At 45.7% G+C, this 26,590-nt stretch overlaps 1 protein-coding gene across 1 annotated transcript; it reads right to left on the bottom strand.

Annotated features, from left to right (window-relative positions):
- Positions 1-4,120: 4,120 nt before the first annotated feature.
- Positions 4,121-20,436, bottom strand: NXNL2 (nucleoredoxin like 2). The gene is made up of 2 exons (XM_073653164.1): positions 20,138-20,436; positions 4,121-4,292 (listed from the first exon to the last, which is right to left on the bottom strand). The coding sequence occupies exons 1-2, from the start codon at positions 20,434-20,436 to the stop codon at positions 4,121-4,123; spliced, it is 471 nt and encodes a 156-aa protein (XP_073509265.1).
- Positions 20,437-26,590: the final 6,154 nt, after the last annotated feature.

Raw genomic sequence — 26,590 nt, 5'->3', positions numbered from 1 at the left:
TGCACTCACTGTATGCCCTATAACTGTGTAGCCAAACCACTCCTTTTGTTACAGAAACATATCCTACAAGACATATGTGGTTTACTGGCCTGATATTGATGTGAATGGTCCCTGTTCCTCCTGCTCTTTCTCCTTTGCCACTGCCTCATCCATCATTTATCACCTGAAGCTTTGTTTTAACGGGCATCATAGAACTGGGATAGTAGCAGGAAAACATCCAGCAATCCTCGGAGGAGGTAGGATATGCGCCAAAACGCTGACCACCTCAGGCCTAGCCGCTACTACATACATGCGCTTGCATTCCATGAAAACAAAGCAGATGCTAACTTCTATCATCATCATCATGCTCCTCACCTTGGCACTCTCAACTCCCCTGATGGAGAAGCCAGGGCCCACCGGAGGAGTCTAGTTCTCTGGTGGGCTCGTCCAATGCTGCCCTAAAGCAGGCCGGGCTAAGAAAAGTGTGTGGGGGGAAGTTCCAAGGAGAAATAGGGGCGGCTGGGGACCGTTTATGGACACCCGGCTGCCCCCAGGCGGCTGGGGACGGAGTATGGACACCCGGCCGCCGAGCGGCTGGGGACTGAGTATGGATTCCAGGCCGCCAACGCAGCCATGACGTGGTGGTCAGATTCCGCCTCCACATGCCTAAAAGGCCCAATTTCAAGTGCAAGCAAGCAGTATGGTATTGCAGCCTGGGGGTGGGTGGGTGGTTGGCTGCATATTTGCGCTTGCATTGCAAAGAATGGGGTAGGTAAAATTGAACACTGCCCTCGGACAAGAACTTGCACAGGGATAGTTGCAAGTCTGCATCTTCTTATGCGGAAAGGATGACTTCTGATGGGCACACTTTTAGGCAGTGACCTGGGTGTCAGAGATTCTTCCCCATGCTGTTCCCATGTCTTTTCAGCACTGTATGCATGTGTCACACAGCACATGGCCAGATAAGGTTGTAAAATGTTAAAATGACATTTCCCGGTGAATGCATTTGTCACGGTTGAAAGCAATACAAAAGTGCAAAAACGCATAAAAAATGCTACTTGTGAACATAACCCAAGGTGTGGAGGGGTATTTTTTGGGGGGTTATTTATTTTACCTTATACACAAGTCTTTACCCTGGAAAGGAACTTCCTTAACATATTTCACAGGAAAGCACTTTCAGTTTCATTTTGAACGTTTTATTGTGAACCCTTAAAAGTGGCTTAATACCTCTGACCACGTTGTTGACAGCAGTGACATGGGGGTCAGAAATGCTTTCTGGGGCGATCCCCATTCTGTTCCCATGTCATTTGAGCACTGTCACTATCGTTTTGGGCACTTGTTAGGCTTTTAAAAGACTGCCGGGGGTGCAGCCGCAAAAATGCTCGGGTCTCCCATAGACTAACATTGGGCTCGTTGCTCGGGTCAAGCACCCGAGTATCACGGTGATCTCAGCCCGAGCTTCGAGCACCCGAGCATTTTAGTGCTCGCTCAACACTATTTGTCTCTCGCTCTCTATCAATATATATCTTTTTTTATATAAAATGGAAAGAAAATCGATGGGCATGTTGTAAGTAATCATTTTACTATGGCAATTATAACATGTACATGAGTGCGCTGCACTGCTTGATGGAAAGTGAGGAAAGGCAGCATGTGAAGTTTTAGTAGACATCATCTCATTTATTATTATTATTATTATTATAGTGCCATTAATTCCATGGTATATACATAGCAAACAACAAGTACAATAATTTGAACAAAAACGAGTCAGCGACTGGTACAGGAGGAGAGAGGACCCTGCCCGCGAGGGCTCACAATCTTCTTAGAGCAGTTTTGTTCCAACATTCTGCTTACACGTCCTTTTAGGAGATTTAGAGATAAGTAAGATATTACTAAAAGGGGAAAAACAAAAGACAAACAAAAAAAAATCCCTTCTAATGTAAATGTGTTACATAGCATTGAAATAGAAAATTATGTGCTTTTTTTTTCTTGCAAAATCTCAGGCGTTAATACAAAGGGCCAGATGCATTATTGCATTTTTGCACATTTTGTTCATTTACAATATATTCATTTTTCAATTTGTGCCCCCTTTTTAACCCATTCACTGCCTTGGGATTTTCCTTTTTAGAGTTTTCGTTTCTTGCTCCCCTTCTTCCCAGAGCCATAGCTTTTTTTATTTTTCCATTAATATGGCCGTGTGACGGCTTGTCTTTCCGGGTTGAGTTGTACTTTTAAGAACGACACCATGGATTTTCCCATATAGTAAACTGAAAAAAGGAAAAAAAAATCTAAGTGCGGTGAAAGTGCAATTCCACAATTGTTTTTTTGGACTTCTTTTTACTATGTTCACTAAATGCTAAAATTGACCTGTCAATATGATTCTCTAGGTCATTACGAGATTGTAGATACCAAGCATGTATAGGTTCTTCCTTAATTAAGTGGTGAAAAAAAATCCAAATTTTGCAAAAGAAAAAGAAATGGAGCCGTTTTCCAAGACTTTTTTTTATTGTTTTATTTTGAGTGGGGCAGAAGGGGGGTGATATGAACGTTTATATTTTTTAATTAATATTTTTGAAAAAATGTATTTTCTACTTTTTACTGGCTTCAATAGTCCCCTTAGGAGACTTGAAGCTGCGATCTTCTCATCGCTTGTGCTACATATAGCAGGGACAGCATTCATAGGAGATCTGCAATGACAAGCATTGTTGGAAAAATAAGAAATCACTGGTCAACTTTTAACCCTTATAACGCCCTAACAAAAAAAAAAATGTTTCCAAAATTGTGCTGATGTAAAGTAGACATGTGGGAAATGTTATTTATTAACTATTTTGTGTGACATATCTCTCTGATTTAAGGGCATGAAAATCCAAGTTTGCAAATTGCTAAATTTTCCAAATTTTCACCAAATTTCCGTTTTTTTCACAAATAAACCCAAGTGATATCAAAGATATTTTACCACTATGATGAAGTACAATATGTCACGAAAAAACAATCTCAGAATCAGTGGGATGTACCAAACAGACCTATTGCATAATGGATGTAAATGGAAGCAGAGCTTTTGTTATGTGTCTTTTTAAGAACAGAAGAAAAATCCTATCATGCAGAACATTTTTATTTGTTCTAAAAACTGACTCATAACGGAACCCAAACGGACCCCATAATAATCAATCAGGGCCATCTGCTTCCATTTGCATCCATTATGCAATGGATCAATTTTCAACATTAGAGGGAATCTGTCACAACGTTTTTGCCATGTAATCAGAGAGCAGCATTATGTAGGGGCAGAGTCCCTGATTCTAGCGATGTAACACTTACTGGGCTGCTTGCTGCTGTTTTGATAAAATCACAGTTTTCTCTGCTGCAGATCTACCAGTTCTCTGAATGCTGAGCTCTGTATAATCCAGCTCACACCACTGATTGGCAGCTATCTGTGTACACTGTGCATAGGCAGAAAGCTGCCAATCACTGGTGGGGGCAGCGTTACACAGAGAGGAAGGACTACATTGCATGAGACAACTAGTCCTCTAGTGATAATCTCCTGCTGATAACATACTGGTTTTATTTAAACTACAACAAGCAGCTCAGTAAGTGATACATTCACTGGAATCAGGCTCTCTACCCCTTCATTCTGCTGCTCTCAGATTCAGTAGCAAAAACCTGCTGACATATTTCCTTAAACTTAATTTGTCTGTTTCTAAAAATGGAATATACAGAATGTCTAAACATAGTTGTTAACAAAGTCTTAATAAGATACAAAAAATAATAATATTAATTGTCACCAGACTATTATGTTCTCTTATTTTTGAATTCTCACACTTAAGTATTCTATATAGTATCTATCTGACTTGTCTGCATAACGCATTTGCTAAACAAAACAAATTCACATCAAATATCAATCTTTATTCAATAGTTACATGTAATACAATGTTTATACATTTTACAAGTTTAATTATTTGAAAATTTAAGTGTCCTGAGATATAATAAGGTACATTTTACAGTATGTAAAATTCTGTTGAGCCAAATCTATTGCCATCAAATGCATAGAAAACATGTCAAATATTCTTTGGATAAAAAACGCTCGAGAACATACCGGAATTTATTTATAATCCATTTTTTTTTAATAAAAAAAAAATGTCTATTTGACTTATTTGCCAGTGAAGTTCTGAAAGATATCGCCTACTTCAAGCCAAGTCCGAATGCAGGCGAGTCCTCGGTCTCGTATCTGCTTTCTCCCTTTGTCTGTAATTACCTCTCCGTTTTGTTTGACAATGACAAGCTTTGGTATAGCTGTAATCTTGTACTTGGTTTTTAGCTCGCTGTAAATGAAACAGAAGAGATTCCAAATGTGTGAATAGTTTTATACAAGACGAGTAAAGGTCTTCTTATATATTTTTAACAAAAAGGATTCTAAAAATTAAGTTACTAATGATTTGAATTTAGAAAAAAGACAACTAAATGTTTCCAACCTTTTTAGATAGGCACGGAAAAGAAATGATTGTTCAGGGTGTTTGATAACTGCAAGGGTATGTGCACACTTTCCGGAGCCGCCTGTAGCCCCGACACAGTGGAATAGCCACCAACGTCTTCCTCCTATTTTATGCAAATGAGCGGCGCCATTTTTTTTTTTCACCTGCGGACTTACCTCATAGAGGTTAAATCTATGGGTATGTGCACACGGTCAGGAGCCACTGCGGGTTTGACGCTGAGTGTTATGTAGCGTCAAACCCGCCACACACCCTGTGGCCCGTCTTTCCTGACCGCAGCATGTCAATTTCTCCGGAGGGTCCGAATGAGGGCTTTCCCCATAGACCTAACCTCTATGAGGAAAGTCCACAAGTGAAAAGAAAATGGCGCCGCTCATTTGCATAAAATTAGAGGAAGCCACCACTGGCTATTATGCTGTGTCGGGGCCACAGACAGCTCTGGACAGTGTGCACATACCCTATGGGGAAAGCCCGCTTGCGGAGAAATTGACATGCTGCGATGTGGAAAGACATGTCAGTTTCCGCAGGTGTGCCGCAGACACATAGTGGACATAGGATTTCTACAAATCCCATCCAATATGCTGTAACATCTGGACGCTGCGGGTTTGACGCTACATAACATGCAGCTTCAAACCCCCAGCGGCTCCTGATCGTGGGCACATACCCCAACTGTTCTACCAGATCCAGTTATCTACTTCAAAAATGATCTTGAAATTTTTTAAAAAGATTTCCCTAGGTCTTTTTATTACAGCAAGCTGATGCACTTAGCCATCAGTTCATATAAACGAAAAGGACCCATTCTACTGATAAATGTTGACACTCATGGAAGTTGTTCAATAATCTGCAGAGTAGTGATATTTTTAACCTCAGAACTGGGACCTAAGACAGTCTCAGCTTGCAACTGCACGTGTTCACTGAGGGCCTATATAGTTATTTTCCTTATGACCATCTTAATTATAATTATACAAATCCCATCAGGAAAGCAAATGGTTAGAATTGATTTGGATTTTTTTCCTGGAATAAAAATACATTTTCTTTATAAATAAATTTAAAGAGAACCTGTCACCTCCAGAAATGCTATTTACCTTCAGATAAAGTGGAAATCTACAAGTAAGGAGCATTGAAATCATGCCTGGCTGGCTTACTGTCGCAGCGGCTACAGGGAGAAAATGTAATTATATTCTACCTGCAGCACTCACGTCCAATCATCAGGATGGTGAAGGGAGCTGTTTGCTACTGCTCATTATACAGTGAATGTGCACTAATCACTCATCAGCATATTGATTGACAGCCTGCATTATATCTGCAGGTAAATAGCATTTCTGGAAGTGACTTGTTCCATTTAATGTGAAAATTACAGCTAATCCATGCTGCCGGTACCACTGGCAACAAGAATCAGACATTAGCTCTGCTATTCCAGCCACGTATGTTTTATTCTGAAACTTTGCAGTGTTTCAGAGAAAACATATATTTCAAAGTTGGCGGGAGAACATGCAGCTTGGGTGACTAATCCCAGAAGCCAGAGTCCTGCCTGCTCCCCTTAAATGATTGGTCTCTCCATATACAAAACATGTGGGGAGAGTCCTGTGTCATGCGTCTGGGTCCGAACCCTTGAGCCTGTGCTTTGTGGTCAGCTTCTCTGTTCGCCGAGCCACAGCAGATACACCTTTTCTCCTGGTGTTTAGTTTTGGTTATCCTTGCTTTAGTCTTTTTAGGGTAACACGTGTTTTCATTTACTCATTTGTCTGCCATATCACCTTTCGGGTGCGGCTTTATATACTTTTGGTATTTCCTGCAGGTGATAGTCTCATTTTGATGTCAAGTATAGATTGGAAAGGGAAAAGAGGAAAAGATGTGAATGGAAAATAAAATATAATGTTTATTGAAAATTGCTATTAAAATAGATACATTTGTGCAAAACGTGCATTAATAAATGCATACAGGGTCACAATCTATCAAATGGTGACCCACAAAAAACCCGGTCCGTAGTGAGGTGGAAAAAATATTAATAGAAATGCCTAACCCAGTCCCTTATTTATTTGGTCATGGCTGTATATTATACAATTAAATTAGCCCAATGAAAATTAATTACCAGTTATCTATTGAACAATTGACATAGATTGCTCATATAAATGTGAGTTGCAGTTTTTAGTGTGTTACCTATTTTCCCAAGTGAGTTGCTACATTATCATAACAACCTGAGAATTGAAGGGAGTGACACATGGCAAGTTGTTGAAGACCAGCCTCTTGGACAAGTCACATGTTCCGCAGCCAGCTTTTAGGGAGGATCTTTCACCAAATTTGGCATGTTAAACTATTTACATCATGGGATAGTGACTGCAAAGCTGAATAAAACACAATTTTTATTTTTTAATTTCTTCTTACCGTTGCAGAGATATTAGGTTGTAAAGTTTTGGTTATAATTTATGATAAGTCCTAGTGAGCATTCTCAAAGATTTGTCTCTGGAGGCATGTAGAACACATCTCCTGAAAAACTTGGAACTGGATTTCTCCTGTGTGAGACAAGTAACCAGGTGTGTAAGTATAGAGTGTGCAAGTATTGCAGTCCCAGCCGTGGCCCAAAAAGTCCCTTTGGCCGATATGACAAAATCAGTGCAATTAAAGACCAGTGATAGCTGGGGGCCCTGTTGTAAATTTAGCACTGCAGCCCATGAGTTTGAAGTTACGCCACTGCATGTAATGATAAACAACTCTTCTTTCTCAGCTCTGATCTCTGAAGCTACTGTGTACTCTATTATGTAAAACATAGCAGAGATGAGTGTGTTTACAACGAACACCACCAGATCTCCTTTTAGGGCCGACAAGGTGGTGGGAACGAGCAGGTAATTTGGATTTTCCAGAGTTAATCTCACAGGAGTCACTACTCCCTCTTTCCCCACACTGCCTGACCTGAGAGGAGACGTGAAGTTGTTTTATTATACGTCTACACAGTATCTGCAGAGATCAGGGCTGAGAGAAGGGCTATTTATCATTACATGCCTCACACAGGAGAAAGCCAGTTTTAAACTTCTCTGGGGTTGTGCTCTTTTTGCCCCTGTGTAGCATGGCGTGGTGTGGTGGCCGAGAGTGAGGCACTGATCTTCTCCTGTGACGCCCCGGTGCGCTACATCTAAGAGTGGGTCCTGGCTGGGTGTTGATGCTGTGAGGGCCTTGCACCCGTGCAGGCCGCCTGTAGCCGGTGGTGTTGGCCGGCCAGGACCATAGGTTTCAAAGTTCAACAAAGGAGACTCCCGTTCAAAAACACAGTCTTTTCTTAACGGTATCTTGGTAACGGTTATGTACAAGGGATAGCAGGTACAAATTCTTATGGACATTTCCTTCTCAGTGAAAAGTATTTTCACGCACATCATTTCCTTCCACTGTAGTCTGCTCCAAGGCCGGTGAAGCACACTGTGTCGTCATACTTCGTCACAGCCTAGGTTGTCGCCACTGTCCTGATCAGCAGGTCTCTTTACCTGCTCAGCTCTTGCGTGTCCTATTTCCTCCACTGCTGGTGCTCTGGATCTACCGCTTGGTACCACCCACTAGTCCCACGAGCGCAGTCCTGTTTAGGTCCGTTACCTTCGGTGTTTAGCAAGCTCAGGGTTTCTCATGACACGTTGTCCTATCTAAGGACCCCGTTTTGGTTGGAGGCCACTCTGTCTCCTCAGTCAGTTCCAAGTTAATCCACTCCCTCAGCCCCTTAATCTCCTCCTTAATAAGTCACAGAATGGCAGCACTGCTCACAGACACTTCCTACTAGAACATTAACATGTTCCTATCTGCCTAATTACCAGAAGTGGTCTCTTTCCCTAACACTAAGCCCCTCCCACTATAGGCTAGTCCCGAACAATAACACTTACTTTACTCTAATGTCATTATCTAACTACAGTTACTGCCTTATCCTACCTATTTTATGTTCTAAGTCTTAACCTATGTCCTATCTTATGCTATCCTATACTGTACGCTATGCATTACATTATACTATTAATACTTATCACACTCTATGTCACAATACATTACACGATACATTATATACAAAAGATGCAGGACAAAATTCACATTATATAACAATAACGCGATTGGTGTCTTCCAGGGTAGGAAAGTGACAGTCCAGTCCACACCTTTTACACCTGCATGACACCGCCTGATTGCGATTGGTCAATGTCAAGTAGATAAATTCATTTTCTCCCTGTATTAATTGTGTGTGTATCTGTAGGTCGGCACTTCAACCGCATACGTGTGGTCTCATCTGACAGCCCACTCGCATGGGGATTATAGGGAAATTGTGATAGTGTGTGCAATGCACACTGTCAAGATCCAGCAGGGTGACGTAGGGTGACTGCAGACTTTTCTTCAGAGACTAGACATCCCCTCATGGCTACAGGCAGTTCTGTGGATTCGGTTTTCTGCATGTGCTTATGGATGAGTAGAGAAGATATAAATGGCCAAGTGCTGGATGTGGCCTTGATTATATGTAGGCATGAGCGAACATTTCAATGTTCAGTTCGGAAAGTTCGCTGAACAAATTGATATTCGGCAGGCAGAGTCTGTATCAGAATGCAGCAGGCAGAGTCTGTGTCAGGAGGGCAGCAGGCAGGGTCTGTATCAGGAGAGCAGCAGGCAGAGTCTGTATCAGGAGTGCAGCAGGCAGAGTCTGTATCAGGAGTGCAGCAGGCAGAGTCTGTATCAGGAGAGCAGCAGGCAGAGTCTGTATCAGGAGTGCAGCAGGCAGAGTCTGTATCAGGAGTGCAGCAAGCAGAGTCTATATCAGGAGTGCAGCAAGCAGAGTCTGTATCAGGAGTGCAGCAGGCAGAGTCTGTATCAGTGGTGCAGCAGGCAGAGTCTGTATCAGTGGTGCAGCAGGCAGAGTCTGTATCAGGAGAGCAGCAGGCAGAGTCTGTATCAGGAGTGCAGCAGGCAGAGTCTGTATCAGGAGTGCAGCAGGCAGAGTCTATATCAGGAGTGCAGCAAGCAGGGTCTGTATCAGGAGTGCAGCAGGCAGGGTCTGTATCAGGAGTGCAGCAGGCAGAGTCTGTATCATGAGTGCAGCAAGCACAGTCTGTATCAGGAGTGCAGCAAACAGAGTCTGTATCAGGAGTGCAGCAGGCAGAGTCTGTATCAGGAGTGCAGCAGGCAGAGTCTGTATCAGGAGTGCAGCAGGCAGAGTCTGTATCAGGAGTGCAGCAGGCAGAGTTTGTATCAGGAGTGAAGCAGGCAGAGTCTGTATCAGGAGTGCAGCAGGCAGAGTCTGTATCAGGAGTGCAGCAGGCAGAGTCTGTATCAGGAGTGCAGCAGGCAGAGTCTGTATCAGGAGTGCAGCAGGCAGAGTCTGTATCAGTGGTGCAGCAGGCAGAGTCTGTATCAGTGGTGCAGCAGGCAGAGTCTGTATCAGGAGTGCAGCAGGCAGAGTCTGTATCAGGAGTGCAGCAGGCAGAGTCTGTATCAGGAGTGAAGCAGGCAGAGTCTGTATCAGTGGTGCAGCAGGCAGAGTCTGTATCAGGAGAGCAGCAGGCAGAGTCTGTATCAGGAGTGCAGCAGGCAGAGTCTGTATCATGAGTGCAGCAGGCAGAGTCTGTATCATGAGTGCAGCAGGCAGAGTCTGTATCAGGAGTGCAGCAGGCAGAGTCTGTATCAGGAGTGCAGCAGGCAGAGTCTGTATCAGGAGTGCAGCAGGCAGAGTCTGTATCAGGAGTGCAGCAGGCAGAGTCTGTATCAGGAGTGCAGCAGGCAGAGTCTGTATCAGGAGTGCAGCAGGCAGAGTCTGTATCAGGAGTGCAGCAGGCAGGGTCTGTATCAGGAGTGCAGCAGGCAGAGTCTGTATCATGAGTGCAGCAAGCACAGTCTGTATCAGGAGTGCAGCAAACAGAGTCTGTATCAGGAGTGCAGCAGGCAGGGTCTGTATCAGGAGTGCAGCAGGCAGAGTCTGTATCAGGAGTGCAGCAGGCAGAGTCTGTATCAGGAGTGCAGCAGGCAGAGTCTGTATCAGGAGTGCAGCAGGCAGAGTCTGTATCAGGAGTGCAGCAGGCAGAGTCTGTATCAGGAGTGCAGCAGGCAGAGTCTGTATCAGGAGTGCAGCAGGCAGAGTCTGTATCAGGAGTGCAGCAGGCAGAGTCTGTATCAGGAGTGCAGCAGGCAGAGTCTGTATCAGGAGTGCAGCAGGCAGAGTGTGTATCAGGAGTGCAGCAGGCAGAGTCTGTATCAGTGGTGCAGCAGGCAGAGTCTGTATCAGGAGAGCAGCAGGCAGAGTCTGTATCAGGAGTGCAGCAGGCAGAGTCTGTATCATGAGTGCAGCAGGCAGAGTCTGTATCAGGAGTGCAGCAAGCAGAGTCTATATCAGGAGTGCAGCAAGCAGGGTCTGTATCAGGAGTGCAGCAGGCAGGGTCTGTATCAGGAGTGCAGCAGGCAGAGTCTGTATCATGAGTGCAGCAAGCAGAGTCTGTATCAGGAGTGCAGCAAACAGAGTCTGTATCAGGAGTGCAGCAGGCAGGGTCTGTATCAGGAGTGCAGCAGGCAGAGTCTGTATCAGGAGTGCAGCAGGCAGAGTCTGTATCAGGAGTGCAGCAGGCAGAGTCTGTATCAGGAGTGCAGCAGGCAGAGTCTGTATCAGGAGTGCAGCAGGCAGAGTCTGTATCAGGAGTGCAGCAGGCAGAGTCTGTATCAGGAGTGCAGCAGGCAGAGTCTGTATCAGTGGTGCAGCAGGCAGAGTCTGTATCAGTGGTGCAGCAGGCAGAGTCTGTATCAGGAGTGAAGCAGGCAGAGTCTGTATCAGGAGTGCAGCAGGCAGAGTCTGTATCAGGAGTGCATCAGGCAGAGTCTGTATCAGGAGTGCAGCAGGCAGAGTCTGTATCAGGACTGCAGCAGACAGAGTCGGTATCAGGACTGCAGCAGGCAGAGTCTGTATCAGGAGTGCAGCAGGCAGAGTCTGTATCAGGAGTGCAGCAGGCAGAGTCTGTATCAGGAGTGCAGCAGGCAGAGTCTGTATCAGGAGTGCAGCAGGCAGAGTCTGTATCAGTGGTGCAGCAGGCAGAGTCTGTATCAGTGGTGCAGCAGGCAGAGTCTGTATCAGGAGTGCAGCAGGCAGAGTCTGTATCAGGAGTGAAGCAGGCAGAGTCTGTATCAGGAGTGCAGCAGGCAGAGTCTGTATCAGGAGTGCAGCAGGCAGAGTCTGTATCAGGAGTGCAGCAGGCAGAGTCGGTATCAGGACTGCAGCAGGCAGAGTCTGTATCAGGAGTGCAGCAAGCAGAGTCTATATCAGGAGTGCAGCAAGCAGAGTCTGTATCAGGAGTGCAGCAGGCAGAGTCTGTATCAGTGGTGCAGCAGGCAGAGTCTGTATCAGTGGTGCAGCAGGCAGAGTCTGTATCAGGAGAGCAGCAGGCAGAGTCTGTATCAGGAGTGCAGCAGGCAGAGTCTGTATCAGGAGTGCAGCAGGCAGAGTCTGTATCAGGAGTGCAGCAAGCAGAGTCTATATCAGGAGTGCAGCAAGCAGGGTCTGTATCAGGAGTGCAGCAGGCAGGGTCTGTATCAGGAGTGCAGCAGGCAGAGTCTGTATCATGAGTGCAGCAGGCAGAGTCTGTATCAGGAGTGCAGCAGGCAGAGTCTGTATCAGGAGTGCAGCAGGCAGAGTCTGTATCAGGAGTGCAGCAGGCAGAGTCTGTATCAGGAGTGCAGCAGGCAGAGTCTGTATCAGGAGTGCAGCAGGCAGAGTCTGTATCAGGAGTGCAGCAGGCAGAGTCTGTATCAAGAGTGCAGCAGGCAGAGTCTGTATCAGGAGTGCAGCAGGCAGAGTCTGTATCAGGAGTGCAGCAGGCAGAGTCTGTATCAGGAGTGCAGCAGGCAGAGTCTGTATCAGTGGTGCAGCAGGCAGAGTCTGTATCAGGAGTGAAGCAGGCAGAGTCTGTATCAGTGGTGCAGCAGGCAGAGTCTGTATCAGTGGTGCAGCAGGCAGAGTCTGTATCAGGAGTGCAGCAGGCAGAGTCTGTATCAGGACTGCAGCAGGCAGAGTCTGTATCAGGACTGCAGCAGACAGAGTCTGTATCAGGACTGCAGCAGGCAGAGTCTGTATCAGGACTGCAGCCGGCAGAGTCTGTATCAGGACTGCAGCAGGCAGAGTCTGTATCAGGACTGCAGCAGGCAGAGTCCGTATCAGGAGTGCAGCAGGCAGAGTCTGTATCAGGAGTGCAGCAGGCAGAGTCTGTACCAGGAGTGCAGCAAGGACTGGTACGCAACCTTACACAATTTAGACTGCAGAACAGGAAGGTTCCACTACAGCCAACCCAATAGATGGAGACCCAATCAGGATTCCCCACATTTAAAAACATTAGTGGCAGACTCTAGCAATGTCTAATCAATTTCACTACAGTAGAAATAGTGTCAATAAGACCCACTCCTCCTCCAGGACAGCCAACCCAGGAGATGGAGACCTAACCAGGAGTGTTCACATTGACCTAAATGAGGGCCTAACACCACCGAAGTGGCATCATTGTCATCAGACTACAAGTAGTTTAACGCAGACCCATACCTGTCCCACTACAGCCAACCCAGGAGATGCAGACTCAATCGGAATTGTTTACATAAAAAAAAATAGGGCCTAAGACCACCATTTCCGTGGCCAACAGATTGGAGATGGTGGAGTTCAACCTCTTAGCTTTGTCATGTGTAGGATGAAACAATCTTTTACGTGACCACAACAGCGGGATTGAGGGCTGGCAGCAGTGCTGAGAGAGGGCAGAGTACAGTGAAACGGACAAACCGATAGATCGTGAGTGAGGTGCAGGCGGAGATGTTACGGTGGCTTGAGAAACATGTGGTGTGCTCAAAGAAGCAAACACAGCAGGCATGTCCGCTTCACATACAGCTGACGGGCTGTCACACAGCCTAACTGCAGCGGGTATACAGCTGGTTCTGTCGGACACCTGCGTGACACAACTTGGCACGGTAACAGAGGAGGAGGAAGAAGCAGCAGAGGTGCTTGATGGGGCGGCTGATGGTTGTTTATTGAAAATAAATTTAGAATTTATCACGTTTGCGTACCTGTTTTGGGAGAACAATATCTGCACCAAATGCTCAATTTCACTACAGTATAACTATAGAAATGCATGGAGACCAAAACCTCTTCCACTACAGTCAACCCAATAGATGGAGACCCATTCAGGATTCCCCACATTTCCAAAAATTAGCGGCAGATGCCAGCAAAGTGTAATCAATTTCACTACAGTAGAAATAGTGTAAATGAGACCCACACCTCTTCCAGTACAGCCAATACAGGAGATGGAGACCTAATCAGGAGTGTTCATATTGCCCTAAATGAGGGAGTAACACCACCGAAGTGGCATCAATTTCACTAGAGTATAAGTATTGCAAAGGAGGCCAAAACCAGTTCCTCTACAGCCAACCCAATAAATGGAGATCCAATCATGATTCTCCACATTTAAAAAAATTAGTGGCCGACACTAGCAATGTCTAATCAATTTCAATACAGTAGAAATAGTGTAAATAAGACCCACACCTCTTCCAGTACAGCCAACCCAGGAGATGGAGACCTAACCAGGAGTGTTCACATTGCCCTAAATGAGGGTCTAACACCACCGAAGTGGCATCAATGTCATCAGACTACAAGTAGTTTAATGCAGACCCAAACCTGTCCCACTACAGCCAACCCAATGGATGGAGACACAATCAGAATTCTCCACATTTCCCAAAATTAGAGCCTAAAACCTGCAGCAGCAAGAGCAGGCACAGAAGCCATATCACACTCTGCAATTTCAAGAGATCAATGCAGCACACTCAAAACGACAACATCGCCTACTCTGTACAGTCTGCAATTGGGGTGCAAAAGTCCTTGGAGATCCATGACTTGTTCATCTTGATGAAAGTTAGGTGGTCTACACTTTCAGGGGACAGCTGTGTGCGCTTATCCGTCAAGACACTACCAGCAGTGCTGAAGACACGTTCAGAGAGAACGCTGGCTGACGGGCATGATAAAAACTCCAAGGCGTGAGAGGCGAGCTCAGGCCTTCCATCTATTTTTGAAGACCAAAATGTGAAAGGGTCAAAATCCTCCCTGATGGTATTTATATTAAGCTCTAGATACTCCTCCACCATCCTCTCCAGTCATTCACCACGTGTCAGACTTGTACTCTGTTGTGCTGGTGCACAAGCTGATGCAAAAAATGTGTGAAAGGACTCCCAGAAACTGCCTCTGCCACTTAATCTGCTGCTGCTAATGTTTTGGCGTTGACGAACTGACATGCCGGAGGTTGAAAGACTACAGCTGCGATGCACACAGTGTGCCTCACTGTTATCTTGGGGAAAGCCTCTATTAAGGTTGCTTAAAAGTTTGTTTCGATACTCCAACATAAGCGGGTCCCTTTCCAGGGTGGGAAGCATCTGGCAAAATTGACTCTTATAACGTGGATCTAACAGAGTGGCAACCCAGTAGTCAGCATTATTTTGAATCCTAACTATATGGGGATCATGTTGCAGATAGTGAATCAAGAAAGCACTCATATGTCGGGCTCTTCCTGGAGGTCCAAAGCCAAGCTGTATTGTGGGCTGCGTAACACTGATGCATGTTTCCTCCGTCCCCTCCTGCCAATTACGTTCAAACGAGAGGGGATGATTATCCTCTTCATCTTCTGACTGTTGCTCGCCCATCACCTCTTCCTCCTCCATTAGTTCCTCGGCTCTTGCACCTTCACTAACAGTTTGCCTGGTATCACCAAACCCCCTCGATCGCTGTAATCCACCGTCACTTGGCATCCGCCTGTGTGACGACAGTCTGGAAATTAAGACATTGGTATCCCTTACACATCCTCCTCTTCTTCTGGGGCCACCACTTCCTGCCGCAGGTTATTCAAAGTTTGCTACAGCATGTATATGACCAGAATAGTGATGCTGATGACGGCATCATCAGCGTTAACCAGTTTAGTAGCCATTTCAAAACCGTGCAGAAGGGTGCAGAGGTCCTTAATCTGTTTCCACTCCGCAAACGTGATATGCCCCAAGTCCGTACTGCATTGCCCCAAGCTATATGTCATGACATACTGCGTCAGAACTCGTTGCTGCTGGCACAGTCGCTGCAACATGTGCAGAGTGGAATTCCACCGCGTTGGCACATCGCCGCTCCACCTGTTAACTGGCACGGACAAAGATCTCTGTATTGATGCACGTCGATGGCATGAGGGGTACGAATGGCGGAAGTGAGCACACAGCTTCCGTACTTTGTGAAGCAGCTCATCCAGGCCAGGATAGTAGCGGAGATATCGCTGTACCACCAGGTTGAGGACATGAGCCATGCAAGTCACATGTGCAAGCTTGCCTAGGCCTAGGGCAGCTAACATGTTCGCACCATTATCGCACACTGCATTCCCTGGCTCTAGGTTCAGCCGTGACAACCATTGCTCAAACTGAGCTTGGAGAGCTGCCCACAACTCTTCACCTGTATGACTGCGATTTCCAAGGCATATTAATTTGAAGACTGCCTGATTACAGTGAGCCCTGACTGCGCAGTACGGAGGTGGTGTGTATTCGCTCCGCACCCTTGGAATGCGTGTCTCGTTAAGGCAGAGGTTGAGTGCGCAGGTGGAGGCCCTAGAGGAGGTGGAGGACGCAGAAGCAGGAAGTGGGAAATACAGAGGTTTCTTCTGCAAGACTTGGGGATTCCAAGATTTGTGGAGCAGCCCCTTCTCCGTCTGCCCCCCACAGCCACCAGAGTCACCCAGTGCCTAGTCAGCGAGATGTAACTCCCTTGGCCATGCTTACTCGTCCAGGTGTCTGTGGTGAAATGCACCCTGGCACACGTAGATTTAGACAAGGAATGGGTGATGTTGTCTGCGACATGCTGGTGTAGTGCAGGCACAGCTTTCTTAGAGAAGTAATGCCAACTGGTACTGGGGGACTGCGACGGCCATCAGTTTTCGGAAACCGTCTGTATCTACCAGGTGGAAAGGCAGCATTTCCATGCCCAACAGATTGGAGATGGTGGAGTTGAACCTCTTAGCTTTGTCCTGCATAGGATGAAACAATCTTTTACCTGACCACAACTGCGGGACCGAGGGCTGGGAGAGGGTGGAGTATGGTGAACCGGATAAACTGGTTGATCATGAGTGAGGTGCAGATGTTATGGTGGATTGAGAAACATGCGGTGTGCTCGGTGAAATAAACACAGCAGGCTTGTCCACTTCCGTTACAGCTGACGGGCTGTCACTCAACCTGACTGGAGCGGGTAAAGAACCGGAGTTTCTGCGATGGGAGACCTGCGTGACAATGCTTGGCATGGTAACAGAGGAGGAGGAAGAAGCACCGGATGCGTTTGATGGGGCAGCTGATGGTTGTTGAGGTGTGCTGGTCCGCATTTCAGCGCGGTAAGATTTCCAGCATAAAGAATGTTGTTTAAGCATGTGAACGTTCATACATGTAGTAGTCAAATTATTGCAGTTTTTCCCTCTACTGAGTTTTTTATCGCAAAGTTTGCAGATAACGTGAGTTGGCTGATCCTTTGCAGTGACAAAAAAGGCCCATGCTAGACAACCCTTGCTGCCCCTGCGAGCTGCAGACCTGTGACCGCTGCTGGCCACAGCCACGGTTGTGGCTAAGGATGCAGTGCTTCTCGTGCTTGCATCACTCCATGTCATTTCGTAGGGCGAAATGTAACCTCCTCGTCTTCCTCCTCCACCTCCTCAGATGAGCTACTTGGCTGCATGACTCTAGGTTCACACCAACTAGGATCTTCAACCTCGTCATTATCCAATGTGTTATCCCATTCCTCGCCCTCAGAGTGACCCCTCTCCTCTTGTTGCCCTAACAGCACAGTACAGTCTGCATGAGCCTCAGGTATCTGAGTCTCATCAGGATCACCTCTCTCCCCTGTGGTTAACGTCTTGTGACGAGGGTCAGGAACCTGCTCAGACCCTACTTTGTCCTGCCCCAAATCCAAGCTGAAAAATTTTGGGCATCAGTGCAGATGCTTTCCTCCCCTTGACTCTGTGACTGTTTGGAGTACACGTCTGATGCTCATGGTGTAGAATGGGTGAACAGTTATACAGACTCGCCCATCTGTTGTTTGCTACAGTCAGTTGGGCAGTTGGCCAGTTATGAGGTGGGGGAAAGCATGGTAATTGCGGTGCTACCTCTGCTGACTGTACTGCATGTGATGTTGAGGTAGAGGAAGAAGAGGAGAGGTCACTGGAAGCCGAGCTTGCCATCCACTGGAGCACCTGCTCTTTCTGAGCCTTATCAACAAGGCATATCGCGGTGCGGCTGCCAAAGGAAGGGAGTGCAGTAGGCTGTCCACTAACATAAGTTGTCAGTTGTTTTTGGATAGGACCTGTTTGTGTTGGTTCACTAGTGCTTTCACTAACATTACCACATACCCCATGTACACCTTGAACACCAAGCCTATTCTCCCTTCCACTACGTCCTCTCTTTTTCCCACTCATGTTGGTCAGATACAGTGGTAGGAGCACGCAATTAACTAAAGAAAAATATGTTTTTTTCCTGTGCAATAGCTCAGCACACACCTGAATTTCAGCGACACTAAATGACAAGGTAAGATATGGCCTGCCGTATAACGTTACTAACAGACAAAATAAATTTGTTAATGTGCATGTGGTTGATAAAACCTACGAGATATTCTCCAAACAATTTCAAACTGAGTTGTCCCCTGCTGTATTACTTTAGGAACAGAAGAAATTTTTTTTTGAATGTGGATGAGGCCAGTATGACATAGAATATATGCTGCAAAATATTTCAAACTCAGATCTAGCCACTGTATCACTTTACTCAGAGCAAAAATTCTTTTTGGGTTACTCTGCATAAGCTCTGCGTCCAGCTGAATTTGACCGCCACTGACGTAGTAGCTGGCTTATAGCACTGTATGACTTTTGGCACAGGAAAAAATATTTTTGGACTGGGGCTAGTAAGAGAAGTTGTTTTTTTTTACTGTGAAACCAGGACAAGTTCAACGCCGCTAAAATAGGATCTGCCTTTTAGCAGACTGGATCAACTTTGCCACAGTAAAAAACCTTTGGTGAACTCTGCCTGCCAGTCAAAAATATGTATAGGTTTGATTGTGCGTACAAGCTGAATTTGACCGCCACTGACATAGTAGCTGGCTTATAGCACTGTATGACTTTTGGCACAAATATTTTTTGGACTGGGCGTAGCAAGAGAAAAAATTTATTTTTTTAACTCTGAAACCACCTGAAGTTCAACTCCACTAAAATAGTATCTGACACTAAAAAAAACTTTAGTGCACACAGCTTTCAATATCACAATAGCAACAGAAAAAGAAACAGATTTTGTGCTCTGCAATAAGAAGCTCTGCAGACTGTGCAAAGCACAATTTCAACCTCACTAAATGAAAAGGTGCACTGCGCTTGCTTGATCACATTAGCAAGTGCAAAAAAAAGATTCAAGTTATACTGAGACATGGAGCTCTATACCAGCGGTGCACAGCACTATTGTATAACATGGGCCCTCTGTTTCTGTCAGAATCTCAGTACTTGCACAAGAACACCAAAAATGTGCTGCACCAGCGGTTGCAGAGGTACACAGGCCAGGAATTATCTACACTATCTGACTACCACACAACCGCCCATCTCATTAGCTAATATCTCTCATTACACAGGAGAACACTGAGCTGCGTCTGTCTCCAGCAGTGACATGGATATAATGGCGCTGAGGGAACATGGCCGCTTTTTATATTGAGAGGACATATGATTTCTGCAGCCAATTGCAGAAGCCCTTATGTCTGGACAGTGTAGATGCTTCCTGCGCTATGATTGGCTGGCCGCACTTTCTTCAGTTAAAGTTACACTCACCTGGCACATGTCACCGCTCATCATACACTTGCACTATGCTAACAAAACTGTTTAATACGCCGTGGTTGCCCTGTATTCGAGGGCCCACGCAAATTCATCGAAGTTTTCCGATTTTAAGAAAATTTGCTCGCCTTTGCGATCACGAATCCGAATGTGCCATATTGGAATTATATGGCACATTAATTTGAAACTTTCAAAAATTTGCCAAACAAATTCGCTCAACACTAGTTATAAGTGTAGTTCCAGGAATACAGTGTAGTACTGGGATCTATATATAAAGTATATATTTAATAACATTAATAATCACATTTGTTTGGTACCCAGGGAAGGCAGGAAAAGAAGTCAGCTCTGTGTGGCTGTGTCCTCTGTGCTTTGTATTACTTCGTCAGCTCTATTATGTAGGTGTAAGTAACATATTTATATTTAAGTACCGTGAGGTGTGTAAAGGCCTGAACTGTGTGTGTATATGGTAGTTATCACAGAATAAGTGGGTTGTGTAGCAAATAAAGCTTCCAGACTATTGGGACTAAATACAAACGCAAGTTCTAATTTTCACTTAAAATTACTAAAGCTAAAAGTTGAACAAATGCATTTTTAATAATTGATCATGTCTTATCTTTTACTTTATTCTTTACGTCCTTTTTTTATTCTTCAAACAGATACACTTAAAAGGCCTACAGCTTATACTGAAATATTTTTGCTTTTTGACCATGGGATTTAAAATTGTATTTATTACATACAATGGATTTTTTTAATTTAAACATCAGACATTGGGTACAAAAATAACAATACTAATGGTACAGTGAAATAAACATACAATCACATTAGGACACATAGGACACCAGAATTACTTACTGTTTGTATGGATTGTGCCAAGGTAAAGCCAACCAATCCCCATGCATTTGATTCAAGTATTCCACCATGTCTTCTGCACTTTTATCCGAAGATATAAATACAATCTCAAACTGTGCAGGCTGGTTTGCTTCTTCCACCAGCTCAGTGTAAAAGTCGCACAATACAGGGGTAAAGTCCCTGCAGGGAGAACACCAACCAGCAGAGAAATATAAACCGACTATTTTATTTTGCAAAGCCTCCTCAGGGTCCACCTTCTCCCCATCCTTATTCACCAGGATATGTCCAGTGAATATATCCATTCGAAATATATGTATAGGATAAGAGTGGAGTTCGTTATAGAGAGTAGTGGTTCCTAACGCTCCGAACAAGAGCCGACAGTGATATACAAGTACTCATTTCTTCTAATTCCTTTTAATCCCATTCCGATGTAGCCCTGTGTTGCACATTGTCTGCTGCCATCTGTTCTTTAGCTGCTACAAAGCTGCCTGCTGTATAAGGAAAGTGTCAGACAGTAGATATTAGTTTTCTACTTTATGGTGTTCCTACTTTGCTTATTTCAGCCAATTAAACCTTAAAAAAACAAAGAAACTAAACTGAACTCTACACACAACGTAGTCAGTTCTCAGAGTAATGAGGCAGGAGGTCAGTTCTCATTCTAAGATATTTATTGTCTATACATTCATACTTACAGTGACATAGCTCCTTGCTTATCTTTTCATTTGCTCCATTTAATATTGGAAGGTTATTGAGAGATTACATAACGCCAGGCTCCACCTCGCCTTTGGATCTCAGATCTATTACATTCTTGAATATTACTGCCACCTATTGGAAAGTGATAGAAACGATGGTGCCGTATACGTTTCCCAGGTGTCCATATGGTAGAAATTGTCTTTTTTTTGCATAACAGATGTGTCCCAAAATGATGCCACAGGGAAAAAATTTGCAAGATACAGTGGTAGCGGGTCATAAATATAGTTTGTGTGCAGAGAAATAGTTTTCTATTTAAAATATTACGTTTTAGGTTAAGATCTGAACAAAGTAGTACAAGAGCTCACAGGATTTTACGTGTGAGGTCACCAGAAACCAAAATTATTTTTCAGACTGATTCCCTGTTACTAGTGATGAGCGAGCCTGCTCGTTACTACTCTGTGCTCGCCCAAACATCTCACTGCTCGAGATGCTCGGCGCTCGTCGAGTATTTCCGGGGTTGCTCGGCGGGAGCTCGGGTCTCCTCCCTGCATGTTTGGCGCTCTTTAGAGTGCCAATGAACATGAAGGGATTGTCTGCCACACACTGTAATGATGCAGCCATGTTGGTTGTGGGCATTACAGTGATTGGCTGGTCGCACAGCGTCATCAGGTCTATATCAGACCTGGCACCGCCATGCTCGTCACAGTCTACTCCGGAATCAGGCAGTGTAGGGAGAGGTGCTGCTGAGCAAGGGAGAGATTCTCTTAGTTAGTGTAGGTATACCACAACATATTCTACACATATCCATCTCAACTAACAGTCCTTTTGAGGACTAATCCAGCTGCATAGATATCAGTGCTAGGGAGGCAGGCAGGGTATGTGGCAGACTGCAGTGCATATAGCAAGAGGGTCCATTCCAGTTCGGTCTGCTGGTGCTTTTACAGATATTTCTAGAAATAGCCCCAGGTATCCAGGGCCAGGAATAAGTTTATTTTGGCTCTTAATCCAGATTATTTGCTTAAAAAGCAATACAGAGAACACCATTTTTTTTTGCTCCATTTGCTTGTTGGCACTGCAGAATACAGCCAGATCCTTTCCATATTACAGCGCTAAAAATCCATCTATTTAAAACTGTGGTTTGTCCGTCACACGGATCACATATTATTGCTCTGAAAATTCTGCCATTTATGGCCTCCATTGAAATTTTGTTGCAGTGTGTCAGTGAAGTTATTGATACGAGGTCACTGTTAAAATAGTTACCTACAGGCCAGCTATTTAAAACCGTGGTTTTCCATCACACATATCACATATCACTGCGGTTCAAATCCAGCCATTTGAATGTGGAAAATATTGTCCTCCATTTAAAATGGGCAAGGTGCGTAGGGCAAAGAACGGGGAAGTGGACGTGATGGTGATGATGGTACATGCAGAGGACAAGGTCGAGGCCGTGGGCTAGCTGAAATTGTGCCACAACAAACACCCACATCTAATCTCTCGACCTTCCTGTCCCAATTTATAGGGCACCGCAGAACACCACTATTGAACACAGAGTAGTGTGAAAAGGTTATTGGTTGGATAGCAGATAATGCTTCCAGTCACTTAGCCGCCACCACCACCACCCTGTCTTCCACATGGTCTAGTCTCAGTAGCCGTGAGTCTGTACCGCATATTCCTCACCCTGATCCTCCTTCCTCCCACCATGCCGAGTGCCTGGAGACAATTGATCCCAAACTTGGACACTCCGAAGAGCAGTTCACTTTTCCATTTATAGATTAGGGCCTTTCGCCTGGTCCACTTGAAGCGGGGCAAGAGAAGATCGCATGTAGCGATGCCCAAATATTTGAGCAGCGACGTTCACACGAAGGCGACGGTGGAAAAATGTCACAAGAGGTGGATGATGATGAGACACAATTGCCAGAAAATCAGGAGGAGGACCAGGGTGCGGAAGTGGAAGATGAGGTGGAGGATGATATAGTAACTGACCCAACCTGGCAGGGGGACAAACAGAACAAGGACAGCAGTACACAAGGGGAGGAAGACGTAGCACCACAACAGGCAGGAAGAAGCAGTGTGGTGTCTGCAGACGGAAGGCGGGCAACCGTTCCCCACAACATCAACACGAAGGAAGTTGCCAGTACAACTGTTAGGTCTTCCCGAGTCTGGTTGTTTTTTAAAGAATCTGCCGATAACCCCAAAATGGCCATTTGCACCACCTGCCAGGCCAGCATCAGCAGGAGTAGCAAAACTAGCAGCCTGACCACCACCAGCATGATTAGGCACATGGCAGCAAAGCACCCAACTTTGTGGGCCGAACCCCAGGGTCCAGGAACAGTGTCTGCTGTTGGCACCACTGCTTCGTCCGCTGTTGTGCGTGCAAGCCAATCCTCTGACCATGGCGCATGCGAAGATGCCTCCTGCCCTGCACCTGTCGTTTCACACTCTCAAGTAGCACCATCTGCAAGCACGTCCACGTCCTTGTCCCAGCGCAGCGTTCAGTTGTCCCTACCCCAGTCCTTGGAACGCAAGCGCAAATACGCAGCCAACGCCCCACAGGCCTCACTACTAAATTCACACATTCTGCGACTGCTTGCACTCGACATGTTGCCTTTTAGGTTCGTGGAGACGGAAGTTTTCGCAACCTGATGGCAGCGGACGTCCCTTGGTGCTCGGTCCCCAGCCGCCACTATTTGTCCCGGTGTGCCGTCCCTGCATTACACGAGCACGTGTCCCATAACATTAGCTGTGTCCTCAACAACGCAGTTACCGGGAAAGTCCACCTAACCACGGACACATGGAGAAGTGCTTGTGGGCAGGGACGGTACATCTCGCTGATGGCACACTGGGTTAACATAGTGGAAGCCGAGACCCAGTCAGACCTTGGGACGAAACACGTCCTCCCAACGCTGAGGACTGCGGGCCCTGGGTCAATCAGGGTTGCCCCCACATTCTACAGCTCCTGCACCTCCTCCTCCTCTTCAGCATCCATCTCTGAAATAATCACATCAGTCTGGAAGCACTGCAACACTGACTCGGCCAAGCTGGCAACAGGCTGTGCTGAAGCTAATATGCCTAGGTGACAAACCACACAACGTTGAAGAGTTGTGGACAGCTCTGAAAGAGCAGGCAGATCTGTGGCTAACACTTCTGAACCTACAGCCAAGCATGGTCGTGTGTGACAAGGGCCGGAACCTGGTCGCGGCTCTGAGGCGAGATGAGCTCACACATGTACCATGCCTGGCCCATGTGCTTAACTTCGTGGTTCAGTGGTTTCTGAAAAACATACCTGGAGCTGCCGGATCTGCTTGTCAAAGTATGCCGCCTGTGTGCCCATTTTAGAAAGTTACCTACAGATTCCGCCGCCCTTGCCAAGTTTCAGCAGTGTTTTGCAGCTTCCGGCTTACCGACTGGTGTGTGATGTACCCACGCATTGGAACTCTACATTGCAGATGTTGGGAAGGATTTGTGAGCAGAAGAGGGCAGTTGTTGACTACCAGCATCAACAAGGCCATCAGTATTCAGGTCAGACCCCACACATAAAACCTCAGGAGTGGACATGGATGTCAGACAAATGTACCATCCTCCAAAAATTGAGGACTCCACCAAGATGGTGAGCGGCGCTATAATTAGAGTCACCATCCCGCTTCTCTGTCTTCTGAAATGCTCTCTGCTCACAATCAAAGAGAATGCATTGCAGGCGGAGCACGATGAGATGGAGCAAGGAACCATACAGGGTGATTACAGACAGCCCAGCCTCATCTCATCCCAACGTGGATTGGGTGATAATGAGGAAGATGAGGAGGAGCTAGTTTCATGCGCTATAGAAGGTACTACCTGCACAACTGTCATACTGTCTGTTCAGCGTGGATGGCCTGAGGACAGGGTGGAGGAGTCTGGCACGCATGGCTGAGTTTATGTTACGCGCTGCCTTTCCCGGGACCCTCGCGTTCTCCAAATTTTGGGTGACAGTCATTATTAGTTGGTGACACTTCTAGACCCAAACTACAAAGAGAACTTTCTTTCTCTTATTCCAGAGGCAGACAGGTCTACTAAAATGGGGCAGTATTATTAAAAAAATTCCCATCTGAAAACACTGGCGGCAGAGGTCACAGTTCGTTGGACAACCAAGGAGTACAGGCGAGAGAGACACCACTCCAATCCAGCAGAGGCAGGGAAACACTGTCAAAGTTCTGGGACATTTTCTCAGAGCCTCCCATCTTACAGGCCCTGAGGTGTGGGGTACTCTCACAAGGAGTGCAAAGTTTGGGAAGATGGTGAGGGTGTACCTTGCCAACTGTACCAACGTCCTCCGTAATTCCTCTGTGCCTTATAATAATTGGGTATCCAAGCTGGACACGTGGAATGAACTGGCTCTCTATGCCTTGGAGGTCCTGGCCTGCCCTGCTGCTAGCATTTTGTCAGAGCAGGTTTTTAGTGCCACTGGTGGAATTATAACTGATAAGCGCATCCACCTGTCAACTGAAAATGCTGAAAGGCTGACTCTTATAAAAATGAACAAGGGCTGGATTGGGCCAGACTTTTCAACACCACCGAATGATAGCAGCATAACATAAACTCAAATCCAGTGAGTGGGAGGTCTATTCCCATGCACCTCTTCACACCTTCACATGGGTATATGGTTCATAGAATCATAGAATCATAGAATGGTAGAGTTGGAAGGGACCTCCTGGGTCATCTGATCCAACCCCCTGCTCAAAGCAGGATTCACTAGATCATCTCAGACAGATGTCTGTCCAGCCTCTGTTTGAAGACGTCCATTGAAGGGGAACTCACCACCTCTCGTGGCAGCCTGTTCCACTCATTAATCACCCTAACTGTCAAAAAGTTTTTTCTAATATCTAATCTGTGTCTCCTCCCATTTAATTTCATCCCATTGCTTCTAGTCTTTCCTTGTGCAAATGAGAATAAAGATGATCCTTCTACAATGTGACAGCCCTTGACATATTTGTAGACAGCTATTAAGTCTCCTCTCAGTCTTCTTTTTTGCAAGCTAAACATTCCCAAATCCTGCAACCGTTCCTCATAGGACATGGTTTGCAGACCAGTCACCATTCTGGTCGCTCTTCTCTGAACTTTTGTCTATTCTCTGATTTTGTCTATTTGCTCTTGTCCTCCTCCTTCTCCTCATCATATAATTTACCACCATATCTACCATATCACCTCCTCTACGTGTCTTGCAAGGGGCATTGGAGTGCCTCCAAATTTTTGGCAGCTTTTGCATTCACTGCATAGGCAAACACTATGGGAGACCCACTTCCTAATAATGGGAACATTGTTTTTAGGAGGCTCTCCGACCTCTATGTCTCTTGCAAGGGGCATTGGAGTTCCTTCAAATTTTTGTCAGCCATTGCTTCACTGCATAGGAAAACAGTATGGGAGACCCTCTCCTTTCTAATGGTAATATGTCATTACTGTGGCCCTGCTCTATGTGTCTTTAAATTGTTAGTGGGGTTTTCCCAAATTTTGGCACCCCTTGCAGTCACAGCATGGGCATTACCACTATAGGAGACCCGCTCCTTTATAATGGGAACATTTTTTTTACTGAGACCCTTCTCTATGTCTCTTCAAAGGGGTATTGGGTTGCGTCCGTATTTTTGGTAGCCCTTGCAGTCACTGCATACGCAATAACAGTATAGGAGACCCACTCGTTAATAATGGGAACAACAAAGCATAGCTGGCTGATGGCTCTATAACAATAGCGAGGGCCGACTGCTGGCCCTTTAAGAATAGTAAGGGCCGCCTAAT

Source organism: Phyllobates terribilis, unplaced genomic scaffold, assembly GCF_046119375.1.
Source record: "Phyllobates terribilis strain yellow unplaced genomic scaffold, ASM4611937v1 Scaffold_1__5_contigs__length_1240528914, whole genome shotgun sequence".
In the NCBI taxonomy this organism is placed as follows: Eukaryota; Metazoa; Chordata; class Amphibia; order Anura; family Dendrobatidae; genus Phyllobates; species Phyllobates terribilis.
The sequence above is the reverse complement of the archived record's forward strand: the minus strand, read 5'-3'. Positions and strand labels throughout refer to the sequence as shown.